Source organism: Arvicanthis niloticus, chromosome 22 (assembly GCF_011762505.2).
Source record: "Arvicanthis niloticus isolate mArvNil1 chromosome 22, mArvNil1.pat.X, whole genome shotgun sequence".
NCBI classification, from domain to species: domain Eukaryota; kingdom Metazoa; phylum Chordata; class Mammalia; order Rodentia; family Muridae; genus Arvicanthis; species Arvicanthis niloticus.
The window spans coordinates 18,429,529-18,450,282 of NC_133429.1; the positions used below are offsets into that span (position 1 = coordinate 18,429,529).

Consider the following 20,754-nt stretch of genomic DNA (forward strand, 5'->3'; position numbering starts at 1 on the left):
CAGTGGTGACAGAGATTATCAACTGATAGTAGGTGTGCTAGAAAGAGGGCAGAGAGTGACATGTTAACCCTAAGGAGTGATACTGTATCATTATTATAATGATGCAGTCTCTTTTGTCTTAAATACTTAACTGGTAGGTGAGAACATAGTATCATTTCACTTTTAAATGGTGGTTTGTGTGGGTGGAGATGGGGGGTTCAGGGGGCAGCTGCACTCCTTGTGTATGGAGCACTGACACCTCTATCATTCTCTGCCTCTTCCTCTGAGACCAGGTGCCTCCAAACCCAGAGCTTGGGCCTGGTTTCGAGGCTAGGCTGGAGCCACCAAGTGCCAGTGATCTTCCTCCCTTCTCCGCTTCCCTTCATGCTGAGGTACCTGGTCTGAGGAGAGTGTTGGGATCCAGACTGCAGGCCCCTTACGATCCATAATGTACATCTCTTTAGCTCCTCATCTCACCCTTTGTTGTTTTTAAGACAGAGTATCATGTATAGACTAGCCTGGCCTTCAGCTCATAGAGGTCTGGCTGCCTCTGCCTCCTAAGTGCTGGGACTGAAGTCACGGGACACCATACCCAGTCCACTTTTTAAAACATGGTGTGTGAATTGCAGTTTAAGTCATAGACGATTGCTCAGTTTAATCCATCGAATAACAGTGACCTGGAGCTATCACACCCTGTGGAACACTGTTCTGTGAGCTTAATTTTAATCAGTGAAGTTAAAAATGAGGTTGTGTGTGTGTGTGTGTATGTATGTGGCGTAGAGGTAGTATTATCTATGTAAGTATATATACTTTTAGGATTTTAAGTGACCTTAGCTTTGAGATAGCTTTTACAAATGAGGGAACTGAAGCTTTAGGTAACCAAGATGACTACTTGACTAATTAGAATCCATATTTGGGGATCATGGGGTAGCCTGCCTTTAATCTCAATACTTGGGATGCTCAAGCAACAAGATTGTGAATTTGTTGTGCCTCAAAAGACCACCAAGGAGCTGCCTCTGATGATGCATTCACACTAGGGTCTTCTTATTCAAGCTCTAGCTTGGGCTCACCACTGACTCTGACACAGCAGGATGGGAAGGTGGAAGTCTAAGCCCAGTTTCAAGCAAGCATTTTTAGAGGCAAGCCAACAAGCAAGGGGGTTTCTAGCCTGGCACATATTTGATTGGGGGGGGGGGTGGGGAGGGAGCTATTATGGACTTTTGTTGACCTTTAAATAATTGGCTGGTGCTGGGAGCCAAACCATAAACTTAAATTCTTCTTTCCTCCTGATTGGTGGTTGTTGGAATTGACATGCCAGGGGCAGGCTTGTAACCTGGAAACTAGTGCTAGGCGCAGGTTTGTTGGGGGGAATAACTCAAGTTCAACCTTAGGTCAGGTTCTCTAAGATGGAGTCTGAACTCAAGATCTGCTCTCTCAAGTTCAGGTCCAGCCTAGACTACTTAGAGATATTTTGTTTCACAAAAAACCAAGGCCAGGAGATCAGCCCTGGCTCTGTGATACAGTGTCCCTCTCTTTCTGCTTTTACTACACTGCACTGTTATTCTAGCTTCCCACTTTCTTTGAGTGTAGATATTTTTAAAGTTTTCTCCTTAGAGTCATGGTTCATATGAGTCTGATTGTTCCTTCAGTCAGTACCCTGGAGTTAGAGACAAAGGTAGGAGGATCGTTGTGAGTTTGAGAACAGCCTGGTCGACATAATGAGGTCCAGGCAAGCAAAGGTCACAGGGAGACTCTGTCTCAAAAAAACAAAAACAAGACAAGACCACTGTTCCACCATAGTTTTTCTGTCCTTAGAAATATAGTTTATCGAGATGCAACAAACTGTTAAGTTCTTTATTTAAATATCAAAAATGTAACTTTCTTAGGCAGTAAGACTTAAACTATTTTATTCTAGAATAGAAATCATGATCCTTTCAAATTTCTTACTCATGAAAAATTCTTAAACTCAAGACTAGTAACTTTGTTTTCCCTCCAGGCTAGATAAACATGCCATCTGGGTATGTTTATTCAGAATGCTAAACTTGTAAGCATAAGACTTAACATCATTTTGAGTAAGTGTACTTAGGTAGAGCCTTTGGTGGAAATGAAATTTTGATAAGTTTATCATTTTTTAAAATTTATTTTTGAAAAGCATGACCAGGGATCTTGAATTGGAATGATGTTCTTGGTTGAAGATTTCTCTCTAGCTCTGTCCCCTGTCTTCACTGCCTAAGCGTGAATATGAGGAGTGATCACTTGCTAGGAACACAATGAATTGTCTGTCTTTTTGAGGCACTTGAAATAACAGTTGACATTTTTATTTTAACATAAGTCTCTCTGAAGTAATTTTTGTGTTGTTTTTGATACAAGGTCTCACTATGTAGTCCTGACTGGCCTGGAACTCAGAAATCCATCTGCTTCCCATATGTTGGGATTAAAGGTGTGCACCCACAGGCCCAGCCTGAAGTGCTTCTTGGTCAAAAAATATTGTAAATGTTTTCCAAAACATTTCTTGAATTGTAAAATGTTTTATGAAACATGTTATGTGCTGAGAAAGAAGAGAAACCATCACTGCTCTGAATCCTTAATGACTACTTCAGGAAATATGATAATGTTTAAGAAACACCTGATAATACTATCAACCACTCCCAGGTCACTTATATAGACATCAATTTGAGACCACAGAAACAAGACCTTCTTGTTTCTTTAAAAACAAAAAAACAAAAACCAAAAAACCCAACAGCTAGGAGATACCCTATAGGCTCCAGTGGGCAGTTCAAAACCATGGTCACAGAGACAGCCCTACTTAAACCCAGTGGGTCACAAAACAAAAAGGTGTGAGTGTGGGAAGGGACTTATAGGAGAAGGGGGGTTGACAGGTGGGATAGATGAGAGAAGGTGGAGGACAAAGTATTGAGAACCCGTCATATACACATATGAAATGGTCAAAGAGCACATTGAAAACCTTAGAAGAAAGCCCTGAAGACAAACTGTTTTTGTGAACTTTAAGTGAGGTATGAAACCTTGATGGAAGTTTAGAGTGTAGGAATGACAGTGAAGAGACACTATCCCCCAAAGGGCCTCCCAAGGGGAGAAATGACAACATATAATACAGTCTAGCATGGCATGCATGTCGTCCTGGTTACTCAGGAGGCTAGAGCAGGAGGATTGTTAAAGCAAGCCTGGGCATAATGAGACTGTCTCAAAAACAAAAGAACAAGACAGAACATGCGGGTAAATAAAGAAGTGGAAGAGGTCACTTTAGCTGTTAGAGTTATAAATGGAGTTGGGTGGTAGAATGAAGAGCATGGGGTGTGTAGTAGGTTTGACTAAGCACAGATGTGGAGCGATGGCAGGCATCCATGTCGACATGCCCTAAGCTCAAGTAAAGGGGCTGTGCTGGGCCTAGAAATAGGAGAGCCAAACAGGAGATCAGTAAGTCAAATTATAGATGAGTGAGGTTTGGGTTATGATTGGGGAATAGGGGCTGCTACCAGGAAGGGTGCTCATGGCGGGGGGTGGGGGGGGGCAGTAGTGCTAGTGCCATGGGAGCCAGAGTTGAAGGATGGTACCCAAGATGAGCGATGTTTGCTGTGGCCAAGTGCTTGCCTCTAACCCCAGTGCTGTTGGCTGCAGGGACTGGAGGCTTGCTGTATCCTGCTGATTGTCAGCCCAGCTTAAACAACTCCTGTGACCTGCAGGTTCTGGGAGAAACACTGTCTGAAGGGAGTAAGGCAGAGAGTTGACAACAGGACACCTGGCATTCTCCTGTACACCCCCTATAGATACACACCACATAGACATGCACACTTAACCACTTTTTAATGGGGCAAATGACCATTGAATGTGGTTCTTGAAAAATGTTAATTGGATTTGGTATTAAAGGAGAGTCCCAGTTGATTCTTGTTTTTTGAGGTTTCAGCAAGGGAGTGCAACTACTTGTGTTACAATCCTCACCCCTATTTTTTAGAAACAGGATCTCATGTAGCCCAGGGTGGTCTTGAATTTTGTATGTATTCCAGGCTAGCTTGACCCTCCTACCTTAGCTTTCTGAGTGTAGCTACACCCAACTCTAGATACCCTACAAGTGTTGCATTACTCTTTGGATTTAATACATTCATTTGTCTTATGGAGTGATTCTATTGGAATGCTAATGCAAACATCCCTACTCTAATCCGCTATAACCTCTTTTTACCTTGACTGCAGCTACAAAGCCTTTTTCCAAATCATAATATTGTGGGGTGCTTTTCAGTGTCAACAAGCAATCCTCAGTTCTAGGGACACCAACTGGTCTTGCTTGATTGATTCAGTTCTGAAACTACCTGGACTGATAGTTAAGTCTTCCAAGTTAAGGTGTTTAGCTCCCCAAGAATGGCTGTCCTCCAACTCTAGTGTAAGCTACCCTACTGGTCACAAATTGGGAATTACCATAATTTTGTTTTGATATTTAAAAATTTGTTAGGATTCAGGAGAGCACGTTAATGGTGTGTGCTAGTTTATTATAAAAGACACCAAGAACAAGCACATGCAACAGACGCATAGAGAACTGTATAGCGTGTAGAGGTCCATGCTGTCTCTGGGTGAGTTATTTTGTTCATCAATCCAGAAGCTTCCAGATTTTGAACTTATTTGTTGAAGAGTTTTGACAGAGCTCAGTTTACAATTCCCCCTCCCTGTAGGTTAGATGACTGGGAATATCACCTTAAATATCACCTTGTCCTCTTTTGGTCTCTATTGACCTCCTACATCCTGAGGTTGACTTGGGCCCCTACTTTAAGTCATTTCATTACCATAAGTAGGGGAGATTGTGAAGGACTTCCTACTGATTATGGGGTGGGGAGGGGTGCCCTTATCACTTAAATTCCTAGGGTTTGGGGAACTCTGTGCTACTAATGAGGAACAAAGACGAAGTAATGTTTCTTAGGATATTGTATTTACACCCTCAGGTTCTAGGTGGACCTGAGCTTTGGTGGGATATTATCCCATAGTGCTGTCACAAAGACAATTTAGAAGCTATGTTGAATATTTAATAAGTACATAGTATACTTGACTAGAATACGAAGGTGGCCAGATTCTGTCCTAAAGAACGTGAATTATAATGGGTAGGATGTATAACAGGTAGGTAGAGGAAACGAATACTAAAAGTAAAAGTAGCAAGATTAGGGAGTAAGTGGTTTGCCCTTTTAAGTAATCAGGCAAGTCTTATTTAGAAACATTTGAGCAGGACTTAGAGGAAAGGATAGAAGATACCACAGAAGGTCTTGTTCCAGACAGAATAGCAAGCACAAAAGTATACAGATGGCTTGTTACGTTGAAAGAACAGGAGGAGGTACTGGTTTCTAGGATAGGAGACAGCACCAGGGCAGATGATACAGGAACTTTGGCTTTTGTTCTGAATAAAATAGGATTGCATTGAAGACTTGTGAATTGAGAATTGATAGGATCTGAACTACATTTTAGAAGAATCTCTGAGATTGTTGTATAGAAAAGCAAAGACAACAATAATTTTTAAAAAACAACAACACTCAGGGAGACAGCTTTGGAGTGGTCCAAGTTAGTGATCATGATGTCTTAGGATAGAGATCTAATGAAGGAGTCTCAGTGGTCACATTTTGTAAATTTGTTAAAGACAAATCTTTGACATGGTTTTATAGTGTGAATGAGAGAGAACTCCAAGAAGATAATTTTTTCCCACAAAAATAGGGTTTCTCTGTATAACAGCTCTGGCTGTCCTGGAGCTTGCTTTGTAGACCAGGCTGGTTTTGAATTCACAGAGGTCCGCCTGCCTCTACCTCCCACATGTTGGGATTAAAGGCATGCACCACCACTGCCCAGGTGAAGATAAATATTTTAAACTGAGCCTTTGGGAAAACAGAGTTAGTATTTACTAACATGAGAAAGACTATGAAATAGATGGGTTTGGGAATAAAACAAACATGTAGTTTTGAACATGACAACTTATAGAAAGCATGTAACCATCTTAGGTGTATAGATGTTCTGCCTGCATTCATGTTCATGTACCGTATGACACAGTGTCCATAGAGGCCAGAAGTGGGTATCAGATCTCCTAGAACTGCAGGTTGTTTTGAGCCACTATGTGGATGCTGGGACTTGAGCCTGAATCTTCTAGAAGAGCAGCCAGTGTTCTTAATGGCAGACCCAGCCATCTCTCCACCCATAAAAATGTTGACATATTGGAAGGCTGCTGTTATTTGTACAGAACTGTCAACAGTTCATGGGTTAAAGGCTTGTTCCTCACACAGCAATACTCAAGTACTATGGCTTTTCGGAGATAATACAAGGTCACTGAAAACATGAAAGGAATATGGGAGTCAGCCCCTCTGCTTCACTTAGTTTCCTGGGTTCCCTGATAAGTGATTTGTTGTGTTAACCCCCTGCCATGCTGTACCATAGCAGTGGTGATGCCTGACTTTAGTTTGGAGCTTCCAAAACTAGGAACCAGAATGGACCTTTTCTCTTTGTAAGCTATTTACCTGAGATATCTTGTTATAGTGATATGACACTTATACATGCAAATGCATGTCTATCTTCTTTCTATATGGAGATGATAAATTAGTTGGCTTCATGAATTTAATTGACTAGAAGAGAGTAGACTGGATTTGATAGATTAAAAGCTGGGACTTATTGACATTTAAATGGCATTTAAAGCAGTAAAATTCAATCAGAATAGATCTGAACATTGAACTTAAAGGAATTCTGAAGTTTAGAAATTGAAGAGGAGAAAATGGATAATAGCCAGTATGGTAAAGGAACCAAAAGACACACTTGTGTTGGTAAACAGATGCCCCACAAGGATCACTTTGGATCAATGACATGGGTAGGCATGGTGATGAGATAGCATTTGTTTATCTGAGGCGTTTGGTACTGAAAAGCAGCATAGAAATTGTATTAATGGCCAGGGAAAGGTGTGGGCATTTTTTTTATGATGGAAGAAATTATAGGATATTTCAAAAGCACAGAAAAAAAAAAGATAAAGGGAACAGTTGTAGGCAGATGAACATGAGATTCAGTTTAGAGGGGGACAGGATAGTTCCTTAATCTCTTCAGCATGCTGAAGGTTAAAAATGTTGAAATCTATCTGGTAGGACTGATGGATGACCACAGTTCAGTATAAACCCTTGGTCTCGCCACTGTGTGAATCCTTACAGACCCAGCTTCGTTCTCCTCCAGTGTCTTCTCTTAGAGCTGTACCTGAGTTTGTTAGCAGTTTTCATCCAGATCCACTGAGGAACAGGACGATTTTGCTTTTGTTTCTTAGCCAGGAATCCCTTGATTCTGGAAGTCTTGTGAGAAGACATGCGAAAAGCTGAGTCAGGTGTAATGTGCGCGGTGGCAGAGGAAAGGAGACCAACTGGATTTTAAGATTGTGTGTTTACATGATTATACAGCAATTAGGTATCTTGAAATAACTGAAAGGAGTAGAACCTTTGTTCATGGAGGCTTAGAAACATGTGAATCAGATGTACCCATAGGCTATAATTATTTGAATGTTGGTTGTCCCTCCAGCCACATTTATACATTAAGCCAGGCTTGGTGTTACACCCCTCAAATCCCAGAATTGAGAAAGCTGAACCATGATGGTTGCTCTGAGTTTGAGACCAGACTGAGCCACATAGTGAGACACCCTCTTAAGTAGATGATGAAATTCTGATGCACTAGGTAATCAGGGGAAGAGCTGTGTGACAGTGACTATGCCCCAGTGATTGGGCTCGATGCCCACATTAAAGAGGCCACAAAATGTTGTCTTTGTCTTTTTTTTTACCTTGGTAAGATCCAGTGAGAAGGTAGCATCTGTGCAGAAGTAGGTCCTCAGCAGGGATCTTGGACTTCCCACATACCAGATAAAGAGAAATACATTTCTGTTATTCATAAATTATCCAAAATCTCAAGTATTTTGTTAAAAAACAGTTTGAGCAAGACTAAGACACCATGGTAACCCCTGGAAGAACAGTATAAAATATCTCCATGAAGGTCTCAGAGAGCTGGCCAGTCATTGAAACCAGTGACCCGGGGTGGACTTCCTAGAGGGTGAGCATGGCACTTGCTTTGCTTTTCCCTCAGGGGAAATGCTGATTCCAGAAGAGAGATCTGGGAAGCTAAGGGAGTTGAGAAAGTTTTGACAGCCTTACAAGCTTGCAGAGCAATATTTGGAGTCCAGACTGTGCTACAAAACAGAAGTTCAGGTAAATCCTCTAGTGCTTTGGATTGGGATCTACAGATTCACTCCTGGACAGAGGTAAACCAAAATAAATAAATAAATAAATAAATAAATAAATAAATAAATAAATAAATAAATAAATATAGTCCAGAGCTTCAGAACTCAGCCCTTAAAAGTGGATTTAACTTAGACACATGGCTAATGTTCCTAGGTGCCTACCAGAAACAAAAGCAACTCTGTTAAGGGAAATAACATTAACTATGGGTTGGAAATGATTTCTTCAGATTTATATCTGTAACTCACAGGTCTACATAAATACTAGATGGAGATAACACTATACACCCAGAGTGGTTAAAATTTAATCCACAACCAATTACTAGTGGAGACATGGAACATCAGGAACTCCTTCCTTCACTGCTGGTGGGAATGCAGAATGTGCCACCACCTGACATGTTGCTCTGCTTTATACAATGCTATGTAAATTCTTTACCCTATCTACGACCTGTGTATCACATCCCAAGGGATTTTTTTACTCAAATCAATTTAGAACATTTGTCTTTACGAAGAAACAGAGAGCAGCTTTGTGCCAGTACTTTGAAACAATCAAGGAATCCTTTAGTAGGTAAGTGGACAAACTGTGGGACACTTATGCAGTTTATTATTAGTAGTAAAAAAAAAAAAAAAAAAGTGAGTTGACAACCCACACGAAGACACAAAGTGCGTTTGTCTCCCTGAAAGATGGGAGTCTAAGTGGAATTTAGTAATGCTGAGCTTTGGAACTAGTGGAGGGTCAGTGCTTGCTGGGTTTGAAGATAGATGAGGAATGCCTGAGGAGAGCACTGAGGTGTGGTGCTCTGTGAGCAGAGCATGTGACTTACATTTGGTGCAAACCCATGGAAACAAGGAAGAGTCCTAGTGCAGCAGTACACGTTAGGTTAGTAATGCTATCGCGTTGGTTAATCGGTTCTGATGAATGCCCCTCACAGTGTAAGCTGTAATAATGTCAGTTGAGTGGATGAGGCAGCAGGTGAAACTGCCCACTTTTTGTTCAGTATCTTGTAAATTTAAATTGCTTCGAGAGCTAGTTAACAGAAATAACAGTAACAGGGCTGATGAGATGGTTCAGTGGGTAAGGTGCCTGCTTGCCTCATCCAACAACCTGAGGTTAGTCCCTGGAAGAACCAACTCATGGTAGTCCTCTGACTGCCACATGTGCTGTGACACTCCTGTACCGTCCCCACACAAAAGTAAATAAATGCAAAAACTGAAGAGGAGGAATGCATAAGAAAATAACAGCATTAAAAACCAAGAGAAATAACAATATAAACATACCCCAGAGGGGATCCAGGCAGCCTCGGGTACAGATTTTAAAAAGATTGGTAATTCTCAGAGACCTCAAAGGATCAATTAGACAAATGTTTCTCATTGATGGAAAAGTAGTTACTGTGTATTGTATAGATAGTAAAAAAAAAAAAAAAAAAAAAAAGAATATTATAAAAATAACTGTGCTGATTATATATTTGAATGAATGAAAGGAATACATTCCTTGAAGAACATCTTAGTGCAGCAGAAATGAGAGTGATTAGGGAATCTGAAGAGCCTCCCATTTATTGATAGAGAAATGAGGTCTTTAATTAAAGCCTTCCACAAAGAAGATTCCTCCTTGGCTTCACTGGTAAATCCTTCTAAATAATTAAGGAAGAAATAATATTAGTTGTAATTTTCCCAGGTAAGAGAAAAGTAGAGCATCTTTATATATTTCATGAGATTCACATCTGCTACAGTCAAAAGAGAAATTAACATCATTTAAACAGGTACAAAATTGGAAATATTAGTAAAGAATATTATATATTAAAATAATGTGTCTTGAGCATGTAAGTAAGGTTCATTTTAAGACTAAAAATGGGTTAGCATGTAAAACTGGTCAGTATAGCTGAGTGGTCTATCAACAAAGAGGGCAAACTGTGATGTTCATCTTAATGGACGTAGAGAACTGCTGGAGAAACCAGAAGCCCAGTACCTTTCATATTAGACACTATTACCAAATTCGTAGTAGGGAGGGATTTTCAGTTTGGTCATCAGTAACTACAAAATTTTCTAGCTAGCACACTTATTGATTAAAAATTTCCTTTATGTAAGTTCAGGAACAACCCAAATTCTTCCACTGTGAACACTTCGTTCATTATTTTTTTGGAGGTTCTAGCTAATTTAATGAAGCAAGAAAAAAATATGGTACATCTGTACACTGATGACGGTATAACAATGGAAAATTACTATTACAATGTTCAATAGCATTGCTTTTATACATAGATAAAATGCTTAGAAAACCTGTTGCAAAGGCTATACGTTATATAGTTTCTTTTATATGAGTAAGATTGATGGATGAATGGACTCCATGTTCCCCAGGTCACAAGTAAGTGAGTATAGTCATTAAGGCAGAAGAGTGGTAACTTTGCCAGGGTACATATCCCAGGAAGAACATGAGGAGGCCTTTGGGGACGCTTCTGGGCATGCTGTTTGATGTTAAAGGCTAAGGAATGTACACAGTGGTGTTACTTCTGGAACACCATTGTGAACCTCTCAGTCTGTCACAAGTGGCAGTACCTGTGTGTTTTTTTTTTTTTTTTTTTTAAGTGGGCTGGGTGAATGTAATAATTGTAGTAGTCAGAAGTTAAAAACAGCATGTGGTAGAGGATGAGGAAATAACATGATAGCTCGTAAGCATGTTGAGTGAAAGAGAATGTCATCTGCAAAAGGATGTTCTCAATTCATGGAAGGAAATTCCTATGGTGGTAGAACCGCAGCTTTGGAAATAAATTAGTTGGTTACCTTTTCATATGATGGAGGGTTCATGATAAGAAGGAGACTAAAACACCCTGTCTTGGCCGTGTTCTTGACCTGCATTTGCTTCGTGTGTTTTCATTGAGCTTTGCATTTACATTCTGTGTGTTTTATAAGCCTGCTATTCGTCAATAGTTAGAAACATATTTAAGGGATCTGCTAAATCAGTTTCAACATGATGGGTATCTTTCTTTTTTAAAAACTTGCTTATGAAAACTGAAAAAAATGCCTTAGTTCATGTAGTCCTTTTGTATATTTTGACGATTCCATTAATAAAAAAAAAATCATAGTGTTCGTTTTTACAAAGTTTTTCCTTATGTATTATAAAGTTAAATTTATTTTTCTCGTAATGTTTAGAAAGACATACTTTTAAACTAAGATAGTCTGTGCTTTATCTTAGCATTCCCGTGTGCTCCCTTTGTGCTTTGGTAGGAGTTTATCGGCTGCAAATAGGCTTTTAATTTTAAGTTGTGTTCCAGGTTCTTTAACTGTGTATCATCAGACTATGAAGAGCCTGTTCTTTCCTTTGCAGACGGCAGGCATACTCAGTAAAGTGTGCCTCCGTTTTCTTTAGCTTGCTGCAATGAATTGGGTATTGGTGCTATTTTCTGGTAGGCATTCATAATGATACTGTTTGTTACACTGAGGATGTGAGGTAGATCTGAGTTTCTTGGCTTTGCAGTTTCAGTACAAGCCATGTGCTAATCTCTGTCCTGGTATTTACTGAAAATATTAATCTCCAAATTTTAAAAAATGCCTTAAGTATTCACCATAGTTTTTTTCAAATAGAAAATTATGTATCAGTGTACTTTTTCACACTAATTTGTTTGTTGTTGTTTTTAGAGAAAATCTCTTCATGAGAACAAATTGAAGAGACTGCAGGAGAAAATAGAAGTCTTGGAGGCAAAGAAAGAAGAATTAGAAACAGAAAACCAGGTGTTAAACAGGTACTGTGTTGTGTTTATCTATGCCCCTCTTGTTGTGCAGCACTTTGTTTCTGTTTACTGTGTTTTTATTCATCCACTGTGTGCATATGTCTCTGTGCCTGCATAACTTTCTGTGTACCACATGACTGCAAGTTGCTGCACAGAGGCCAGAAAAGAGTGTGAGGTTCCCTGGAACTAGGCTGCAGGCTCTTGTGAGCTACTATGTGGGTGCTGGGAAGTGAGCCTTGGTCCTTTGGAAAAGCAGCCAGTGCCCTTTGCTGCTGAGCCATATCTCCAGTGCTAGCACTTTGTTTCTGAGCTAGCTCACTGAACCTTCTATCTTATTAACCCATGTACTCATGGCCAGCACTCTGCAGGAAGAAACAAGTAGACATCTGTGAGTGTAAGCTCAGCCTGCTCTGTACAGCAAGGTACACGGACAACCCCGCTCCCCCAAAGTTAACATTACAAGATTTCATTTTTACCTTTTACTTTTCTTTCTACCTTAATGTTCAGGCCAAAAGTTTCTATCACGTATAAGGTATTTGTGGTACTGTGTGATAGTAACAAAAAAGCACACTCACTGGCTTCGGTACAGTGTTGTGATTAGGGGTGGTATGAGTTCTTGTTAACGCAACAAAGTTATAGCAGTGGCGTAGTTGTGAACATTATGTCTGCAAACTCTGAATCTAGTGACAGCTGACGGTCACTGCCATTAGTGTTCCTAGAGCTGAGAAGATTTAGTCAGTTAAGTTGCTGATGGTGACATTGATGAGCCATTTAATTTAAGGTGATAAAATCTTTTTGAACTGTTAATTAATGTTAGTCTTAGATAGTTAATGAAGAATTTGACTTTTCTGAAATGGAAATTACCTACTGGGCAGCAATGTTTTCTGCTGTGTTCTTAGACAAAAATTCTCTAAGGACACTGTCCAAGTGTCCTATAATTCAGTTCTGACACTGACTCAGGATGAGGGCTCAGTACTACGAGACTGCTCCCACTTCAGATGGCAGTCATAAAGCCAGGTCATGGCCTATACCTCTGTTTTACAGGCTATAAATTGGGGTTCCAGTGACTCAGTGCTTCAGATCCATTTGTCAGAGTTGCTCACAAAATTGAGGAAAATACCTTAGGCTTACCAGTTATTTAAAATAATACAATGAAGGACACACATGAGCAGCCGTTTGGATAGATGTAAAGAAAAAAACACGGGTAAGGGGGCATTCATGCCCTGAATACCACTTTCTAGGCTCCCATGTATTAGTAAGCCTAGCTTTCCCTAAACTCTGTTTTCCCCCTCGTGAGTATGTATGTATGTATGAGTGTAAGTGAAAGGGAGGTTGGCGAGATCGATGTGAGATGCCTTCGTAAGTCACTCTCCACCTTAGTTTTTGAGAGTCCTGTTGAACCTGGGGCTGGCTCACTGACTGCTTCTGCTGGCTGTTTGACATGTGTGCTGTTCTCCTCAGGTTTGCAGTCACTCTCCCTTAGCCCTTCCTCTCAGGTTTTATGGCAGCCTTATTCTATAGGTTGATTGCAGTAGTTGCCACTGATGATCAGCTCAGCCTTCAGTTCCTCTCCCCTTTCCAGAGGTGGAGGTGTGGGGGACTGAAAGTTGTAACCCTGTAATCATATTTTACACTTCCTGATGACCTGCTCTTTCTAAAGCTCTGTAGAGTCCTTGGACCTCATTACTTGTACAAGTGATGTTCTTCACCTGAGTGTTCAGGAACTTTAGGAGTTACTAGGGAACCAGAGGCCAACATACTATATTTTATTGTATCAGTATTCATTTATAGTCAAAATTTGGTAAACTCAAATATAAAGACATGATTTTAAATTTGACTATGTTTCATATAAAAAAACATGTTTCATAAGGCTTAATTCAACTTTTAAGTTTTTGTAGTCAAGAGTCCTCTTTATTTTTAAGCATTCATAGGAGAGCAGAAATGAAAAGTACTGAAGTTTTTCCCATGGTATTTTTAATCTTTAATTAGTTGACAAAACTATAATGACTTTGTAGCTGGCAATACTAATAATTACCTACCGTTAATATATAGGGCCAATTGTGGTGGCACATGCCTTTAGTCCCAGCACTCTGGAGGCCAAGACAAGCAGACTGGCTGAGACAAGCAGATGGTTGAGAGATTGAGGCCAGCCTAGTCTAAACAGAGAGTTCAAGGCCAGTAGGAGCTACATAGTGAGACTCTGTATTAGAAACAAAAACAAACAACAAAAAACCAAAAATATATATAGTAGCTGGGTGTGGCTGAACACCTAGTAATCCCCACTTGAGGTATAGAACCATCCTGGGCTACAGAGAAAATCTACACCAGCTCCAGCCACAGGGGTGTGGGATAGGGTGATACAAAGGCCATTTTCCGTTGATGTTTTTAGATAAATTTTCAGTTAGTGGAGTTACAGGTTAGGAATCTTTCTCTCATTTAAAAATTATATTCTGATCTTCATTAGGGTGTAACTATTAAAGAACAGAAATGTTGTTTCTTTTTAAGACAAAATGTTCCATTTGAAGAATATACAAGGCTTCAGAAACGACTAAAGGACATACAGAGAAGACATAATGAATTTCGAAGTCTAATTTTGGTTCCTAACATGCCTCCAGCAGCATCGGTCAGTCCTGCTAACTTCCAGTCTTCAGCTGTAGTTCCTGGAGTGGAACTCTCCTTTCCCCCTCATCTGCAGGTATGAACATTTTTTAGAAGAAACAAACATTTCTATAGGTTGTTATGTTTTACCAGTTTAGAGAGTTAAAATTCATTTGATGTCAAAGGCAGTTTAACTTGCTGTATATATTTTCTAAGTAGATTTAGATTTACTCTGTCTTAGTGATGGTTCTCAGAAGACGTTTTCATATTTGGCTATAGACAGCATAATTTGTGAGTCTTTGAGTAGCTTAGTTTTGTGGCTTAATTCTACACAACTCTCAAGAATGCACTAATGCAACACACTGCATAGTCTATATAGAATTTTGTTTAATACTGGTGAAAAATGTTTTCAGAGAAGGCACTATTTTTCTTTTCAATCCAAGGATGAAGAAACTGAGAGCAGTGTGATGATGTTCCTAAGACCTGAATAAATGACAGTTAAGCTTTTCTAACCCTAAACTATCTGAATCCAGAGCCTAGCCCCTGTCTTTATTGGCCCCAGAGCTTTGATTGAATGACATTCAGAACATGGACTGCCTAAGTCATGAAACACTACAGTGTCATCATGAGACTACAGTCATTGGATTGAGTTGTAAACCAGACCAGGTGCAGCTTTTAGTAAATTACAGTGACAGTCCAGTTGTGTTTGAAAGCTGTCACCTATGTGTGCCTGTGCATTGTCCGACTTGCTCCCTGGTGACTTTTACTCCTAGGGAGGAACAGACTGGGTTTTACTTAAAAGTAGAGTCTGATGCAGGAGGGAAGGGAAAGTAGTTTTTAGATTGCTAACATGGGTCATCTCTATGCCACACTGTGGGAGGCCTGTATAAGAGAGGCAGATGTCGGGGCTTTTCTAGGTGTCTGTTTATGTGTCATTTTTAAGGAGGAACAGCATCAAAGAGAACTCTCTCTCCTTCGCAAAAGACTGGAAGAACTAGAAACTACACAAAGAAAACAACTAGAGGAACTTGGATCTCCTGGGGAATGATGCCAGAAGAAAGGCAAAGCCAGAAACTCAATAAAAATAAGACGTTTAACGTGTGGCATTGAGATGCTTTCTTACTGTTTGCCAAAATCTATGAGCTGCCTCAAGAAAAGGTACTAGTTACACACTGCACTGCATGGCTCCAAGGTTTTAAGATTATACTAAGAAAAATGAAGTATTCATATATTTAGAACATGCATTGACAATCTTTTGACAATGCAAAAATAAAAGGAACTAGTTAATTAAAAAAATCAAGTTTCAAATTAATGTTTATTTTGTTGCTGTTTTCTGGCATTTTGCTTGAAATATATCCATCCTAGTGTCCCTCCTCCTCATCTTTGAGATGTCTTTTTTTGTAATAACAAGATCAGTAATCATCTCCTTTATTATATATAAAAGTTTTGGAAAAGATGACTTAAAAGTATAAAAAAAGACTTAAGAGTTTCTAAATATGTTTATTATAGAAATCTTTACCTTTTCAAAAAGCTGTGCACTTATTTATTGACTGACTTAATAAATATTTTTATATCTATGCTGTTTGTGTTTACTGATCATAGAGTAGATACTAAACAGTGGGGATGGCTTCTCTTTGGCTTTGGTAAGTTTTAGAAAACTGAGTCCTATGGCTGTCTCTGTAAAGAGTTGTTGGTCTTACTTGAAGCAGTGAGGTATTGAAGTGTTGCTGATATTTAGTTTGGTTTCTCACTGTTGAGTTAGAATCAAATAATTATGTTTCATATCCTTCATTTTCACTGTGCACCATTGGAGGCTCGTTATGTAGCATGTGTTAGAGGAATTCCACTAGAATAAGTTCATGTCAACAAACCAAAGCTCAAACTTATGTGGATTTGTCATTGTAGAGAAGTCTTAGCAGCCAGAAGTCAAGTTGCTCACTGAAGACAGGAATGTGAGTGAGCAGCGCTTGGCGCTGCTTAGCAAGGAGCTCGGTTTACTGATGGAGCTGCATATTTATGTGGGGTGAACCATTGACAGCTTGTTCCTGGAAAGTAATGCAGATTAAGAAGCCTATTGTAACTAGAAAAGACAAACAGTCCACGGTTGTTACATCAAAATGTTTATTTTTGGATATAGACATTTAAAACATTCATCTCCAAGAACAGCTTCAGTCAGGTACACAGTAAGAAATAGACTTTAAATCCTAATACAGAAAAGGTAACAGAAGTAATTTTTAAATGCTGCTTTAGACACTAGTGTTAGAAAAAAAAGTTTATAAATTAATTGTTTTGCACCAAAAATATGCAAAGAAACTTGAAAATAGATACTGTTTGTCATTTGCTTCTTTACTTGTTGAATAGAGACCCAGTGACTGATTGTCTTCAGCACACATCTAATTTGGACATTCTGTGCATTTGGCTAATGTGATCCAAAGTGTGATCTAGATAGTGCTTTCCACTGGAGGATTGACAAACATACTACATACATTAGTGAGTCTTCACACCACCTCAGTGAGGTAGGTTAGAAATAGTATACAGAAATTGAGGCACAAAGAGGTAAGTGACTTGCCCAAAGTTCCTAACTCCTGGAAGAGGCAGGAAGGCTCCACACAGGACTCATGTCAGAGAGCTGGACAGGGACACCCTCGGGTAGCATTTGTAATACCTAGCTAAAGCTGTGGCTCAACCTTTGAGTTTTCTGTTCCCCAGAGAAGGGAAAGTTTGTTGGGCAATTCTCCTACCCTTGGCTCTCAAGTCTCCTCCCACTTCTCTCTTAGGAATGCGTCACCTCTTTGAAGCCGGTAGCAGCTTTAAATGGGGGCCAGACCTCTCACCTTTCCACTTAGAAAGAAACTATTTGGTAGTAGTTTTGAGATGTGCCCATTGGACAGACAATAGTCACAAGAAACAGGATTGGGAAGGTGTCTGTCAGAGCAGCAACTGCACTGTTGAGGTGTGACCTCTCTTACACTTTATCGGATAGTAAGGAGCAAAAAGGACTGAATTTACCAAAACAGTTCACATTGCATTCCAGATGGTCCAGACAGTGCTGGTAAGTGGTTTTGAGGAATGTGTGCTCAATGTTTGATTTGCTGATGAAAGAAAATTCCTTCCTAAACTGGGGGTTTGGAACACCAAGGGTAAGAGGTGCCTGCCACAAGGGAAGTGAGAGCCATCAGATTACACTTTTTACTTCTGTTTAATAGAAGGAAAACACAGTGGTATTAAAATTGGTCATGAGCAGCAAAAATTTGGGAATAAAAAAATCAGCAATAAAAAAGACTACTTTATAACTCGATAGGAAATTCTTTGAAAAAAAAAAAAAGAGGCACGAATAAAATGAGAATTTTAAATCTTTCTCCTGTAAGGAATACTTTCAAAAAGTACATAGTAAGACTAAGATACCAAGTTGTACTAATATTTTTCAGGCCTTGGGCCTCAAATATATATTTATATATAATACTCCAATGTGAACAACAATCTGATGAAATGTAAAATGTATCTTTTATTTTAATCACACACAAGTATTTATAACCACAGGGTTCACCAGAAATCTAAAGCAAGGAGACACTAGCATAGAAATGTAAGATTACAGGAGTGACTTACACATCCACAGACAGTTCTGATCAAACAGAAGTAAAGTCATGAACTCTTTTTCTTACAATACCCAACATGTCCACTACCAGATACATGAAAAGATAAAAAGGAGACACACTGTAGGACAGAGTCTGGGAAAACTGCCGTTGCATTTCAGTGAGACCCACCCCCTCTCCTTGCTTTAGAGCGGCTTTGATGGGGTGGAGGTGAGCTGAGGAGCCCGGCTGGCAACCACTGAAAAACACGAGCCCTTTCAACAATGTTGCAACACTGTTAGTTTTTGGTTTAAACACACACACTCACAAATGCTAAGTGTACACACTACCAAATTCTGCCTCCAGCCTTTCCAAGAACTACTGGGGAAAGTGAAGGAATGCTGCAGATCCTCAGGGTTGCCCTAACACCCACAGTTTCCAAATGACTCCTTTCACTCGCTGAGCCTTGTTAGTATCCCTTCTTCTGCAGAAGTACAGTGTAGTCACAAGTGCTACATAGCTGTAGTTTCCCAACAAAACCACTCAGATATCATTGTGCTTAAGTGGAGACTGTAGTTACAATACTGACACTTGCTTACTGGCCCTGTATTCTCTGTAAACAAGGAGGCTGTTTGCAACAACCACTTCAGCTCTATTTACAGAAAGGTTCGGTTCCCACGATATACCCACAGGCACAGTGGTCTGTAACGCTAAACGCTGTGCATGTGCCTTGGGCTCTTAAAAGACTGTGATCGAAGTGGAACCCATGTGCAAACTTAAGAAATTAACGACAGAGTAGCTCAAGCAGCCAGTTTGCTCCCAAGCTGTCTGAAGAACTTTGTCACATAAAGCCAGGCCCCAGGGTGCTTACATCCACTTGCATTTCTTCTTTTCATCAAATAAGACTTTTACATGCAAGAGTTGTTTCTGAGCTTCTTCCAGCCCTCGTTCTCTTTCTAGTTTATTTAGAATCTGTTGACAATTAGAACAGTTATTTTACATATTAGAGTTTTAGCAGTATAATTCACAATTCTGGTGGGCTTGCTCTTTCTCTTTCTTTTCGTTTTTGCATTCCTGATGCTGTGAGTGGTAAAATCTGTATGAACAGATGCCAGCAGTTTCTTCCATCACTCCCATACTCACTTTGCAAGTTGTTTTGCTAAGTCATTATCACAGGATCAACAACACTTGGGCTTGAAATAGAAGCCCACAAGAAATACCATCTATTTGCTTACAAATCTGGGGCCAGACTTCCAAGGCCCAGCTTTTTATGCATTATATCACAGCCATTCCAAGCACAGCAAGCATCCCTGGGCAGCCAGCATGCAGGCAAGTATTCCTCAAATGCAGCAGGCAAGAGCATCCTGATCAGAGATGGATCTTTCCATCTCTCTCCCTCCCCTCCCCTTCCCTCCCCTCCCCCCCTCCCCTCCCCAGTGCTTCCCTTTCACCCCTGGCCCCTGGAGAGGGATGCTTATCATGGTTAGGGGACTCATTGCCTCTACCCTACCTTAGCTCTTCACTTGATCTTCAAGTAGCAAATGGAATTGGTGAGCTATTCTCACCATTGACATGGATAGCCTGTCCCAGCATGACTGAGTAGGGGGGAATCAGGGAAGGGGGAATTAACATATATTTGGAAACAAGGAATCCAGATTAAGGAGAATTAATCATAAAGGAGAATGGTAGTTGCTACTTATGGTCATAAAAGGCCTGAGAGAGAACATTGAGTTGATAGGTGCTTATGTTCGGAGTATATCATGATCTTGTAACCATGAAAAACAGAATCTAGGTGATTTAACAGGCTTGGCTTTCACTTTTAGCAGACCACAATCAAACAGAAACTGGTCCCGTTTAACAGGGCCTTATTTTACTAACCAAAGTTTACTTGAGTTGTTGTGGCTTTAGACCCAATGAACTGAAATGTAAATTCATGCTGGTCCAAAGGTGGGCAGCATGACAGACTACAAGAGGGGCAGCCATGTGCACGCTGGCTCAGGGCCTCCCTTTCTGCCTATTTGGGATGGAAAGCTATACCCAAGTCCTTGTGGTGGGCTTGTGGGTTAAACAGGTGGTAAATTTAAAGAAGAAAACAACTTACCTCATCAAAATACTTTACGATGTATTTGTAGATTTCTGTCAAGGCCACTTCTTCATTAAATTCATTTTCATGTTTCTGAAAGAAAGGCTTGTTGAGAGACTCTGAAATGACTGTTTTTAAGTAACAATTTTATAGGCTTATCTCTGCTTCTTAGTGTACCTTAGATTCCTGAGTTAAGAATTCTTCCATTTCTAAAGATGACAATGGAGGCAAATCCCTGATTGCTTTGTAGTAAGACTTCACTTCCTCTTTGTAGGTTGGTATATCCTTGGCATAGAGAAGTTTATTGGTTGGTGCTTCCTGAAAAACAGCAACAGCCACAAGAAGCATAAAAGGTCACGGGGTGGGGGATGTACAATGGCTCAATATAACTGAACTTCTACCAGCATCCCTTCCTGCCAACAAGGCTTCACGCAGGAGGCCTCAGTGAATGTTGACTGAGTGACTGACTGCCATCTAGATAGTTCTGGTGAGTCACTGTTATTTTCAGGCAGATTAAATGCTAATATATTCAGCCTTCCTCTCATAAAAGAACTAAAATTATTATTT

The 20,754-nt window shown here is 40.0% G+C and overlaps 3 protein-coding genes across 7 annotated transcripts in view; 1 reads left to right on the forward strand and 2 right to left on the reverse strand.

The window, feature by feature from the left end:
- Positions 1-16,109, forward strand: part of Cep83 (centrosomal protein 83) — a 91,858-nt gene extending 75,749 nt beyond the window's left edge. Inside the window, exons 14-16 of one of the 4 annotated variants that reach the window (XM_076920036.1) lie at positions 11,843-11,946; positions 14,440-14,629; positions 15,476-15,635. In XM_076920036.1, the coding sequence (XP_076776151.1) occupies positions 11,843-11,946; positions 14,440-14,629; positions 15,476-15,580 (399 nt within the window). In that variant the 3' untranslated portion in view covers positions 15,581-15,635. Of the gene's footprint in view, positions 1-11,842; positions 11,947-14,439; positions 14,630-14,975 lie in introns of those variants that run through there. The other 3 variants (XM_076920037.1, XM_076920035.1, XR_013106307.1) reach the window with 3 other exon arrangements.
- LOC143436096 (large ribosomal subunit protein eL39-like) lies at positions 7,143-7,298 on the reverse strand. The gene has a single exon (XM_076920038.1). The coding sequence runs from the start codon at positions 7,296-7,298 to the stop codon at positions 7,143-7,145; it is 156 nt and encodes a 51-aa protein (XP_076776153.1).
- A 532-nt stretch (positions 16,110-16,641) lies between the features above and the next one.
- Positions 16,642-20,754, reverse strand: part of Plxnc1 (plexin C1) — a 154,710-nt gene continuing 150,597 nt past the window's right edge. The window contains exons 29-31 of one of the 2 annotated variants that reach the window (XM_076920039.1): positions 20,365-20,505; positions 20,206-20,280; positions 16,642-19,076 (exon numbers count right to left, since the gene is read on the reverse strand). In XM_076920039.1, coding sequence (XP_076776154.1) covers positions 18,972-19,076; positions 20,206-20,280; positions 20,365-20,505 — 321 coding nt within the window. In that variant the 3' untranslated portion in view covers positions 16,642-18,971. Of the gene's footprint in view, positions 19,077-19,562; positions 19,700-20,205; positions 20,281-20,364; positions 20,506-20,754 lie in introns of those variants that run through there. The other variant, XM_076920040.1, reaches the window with a different exon arrangement.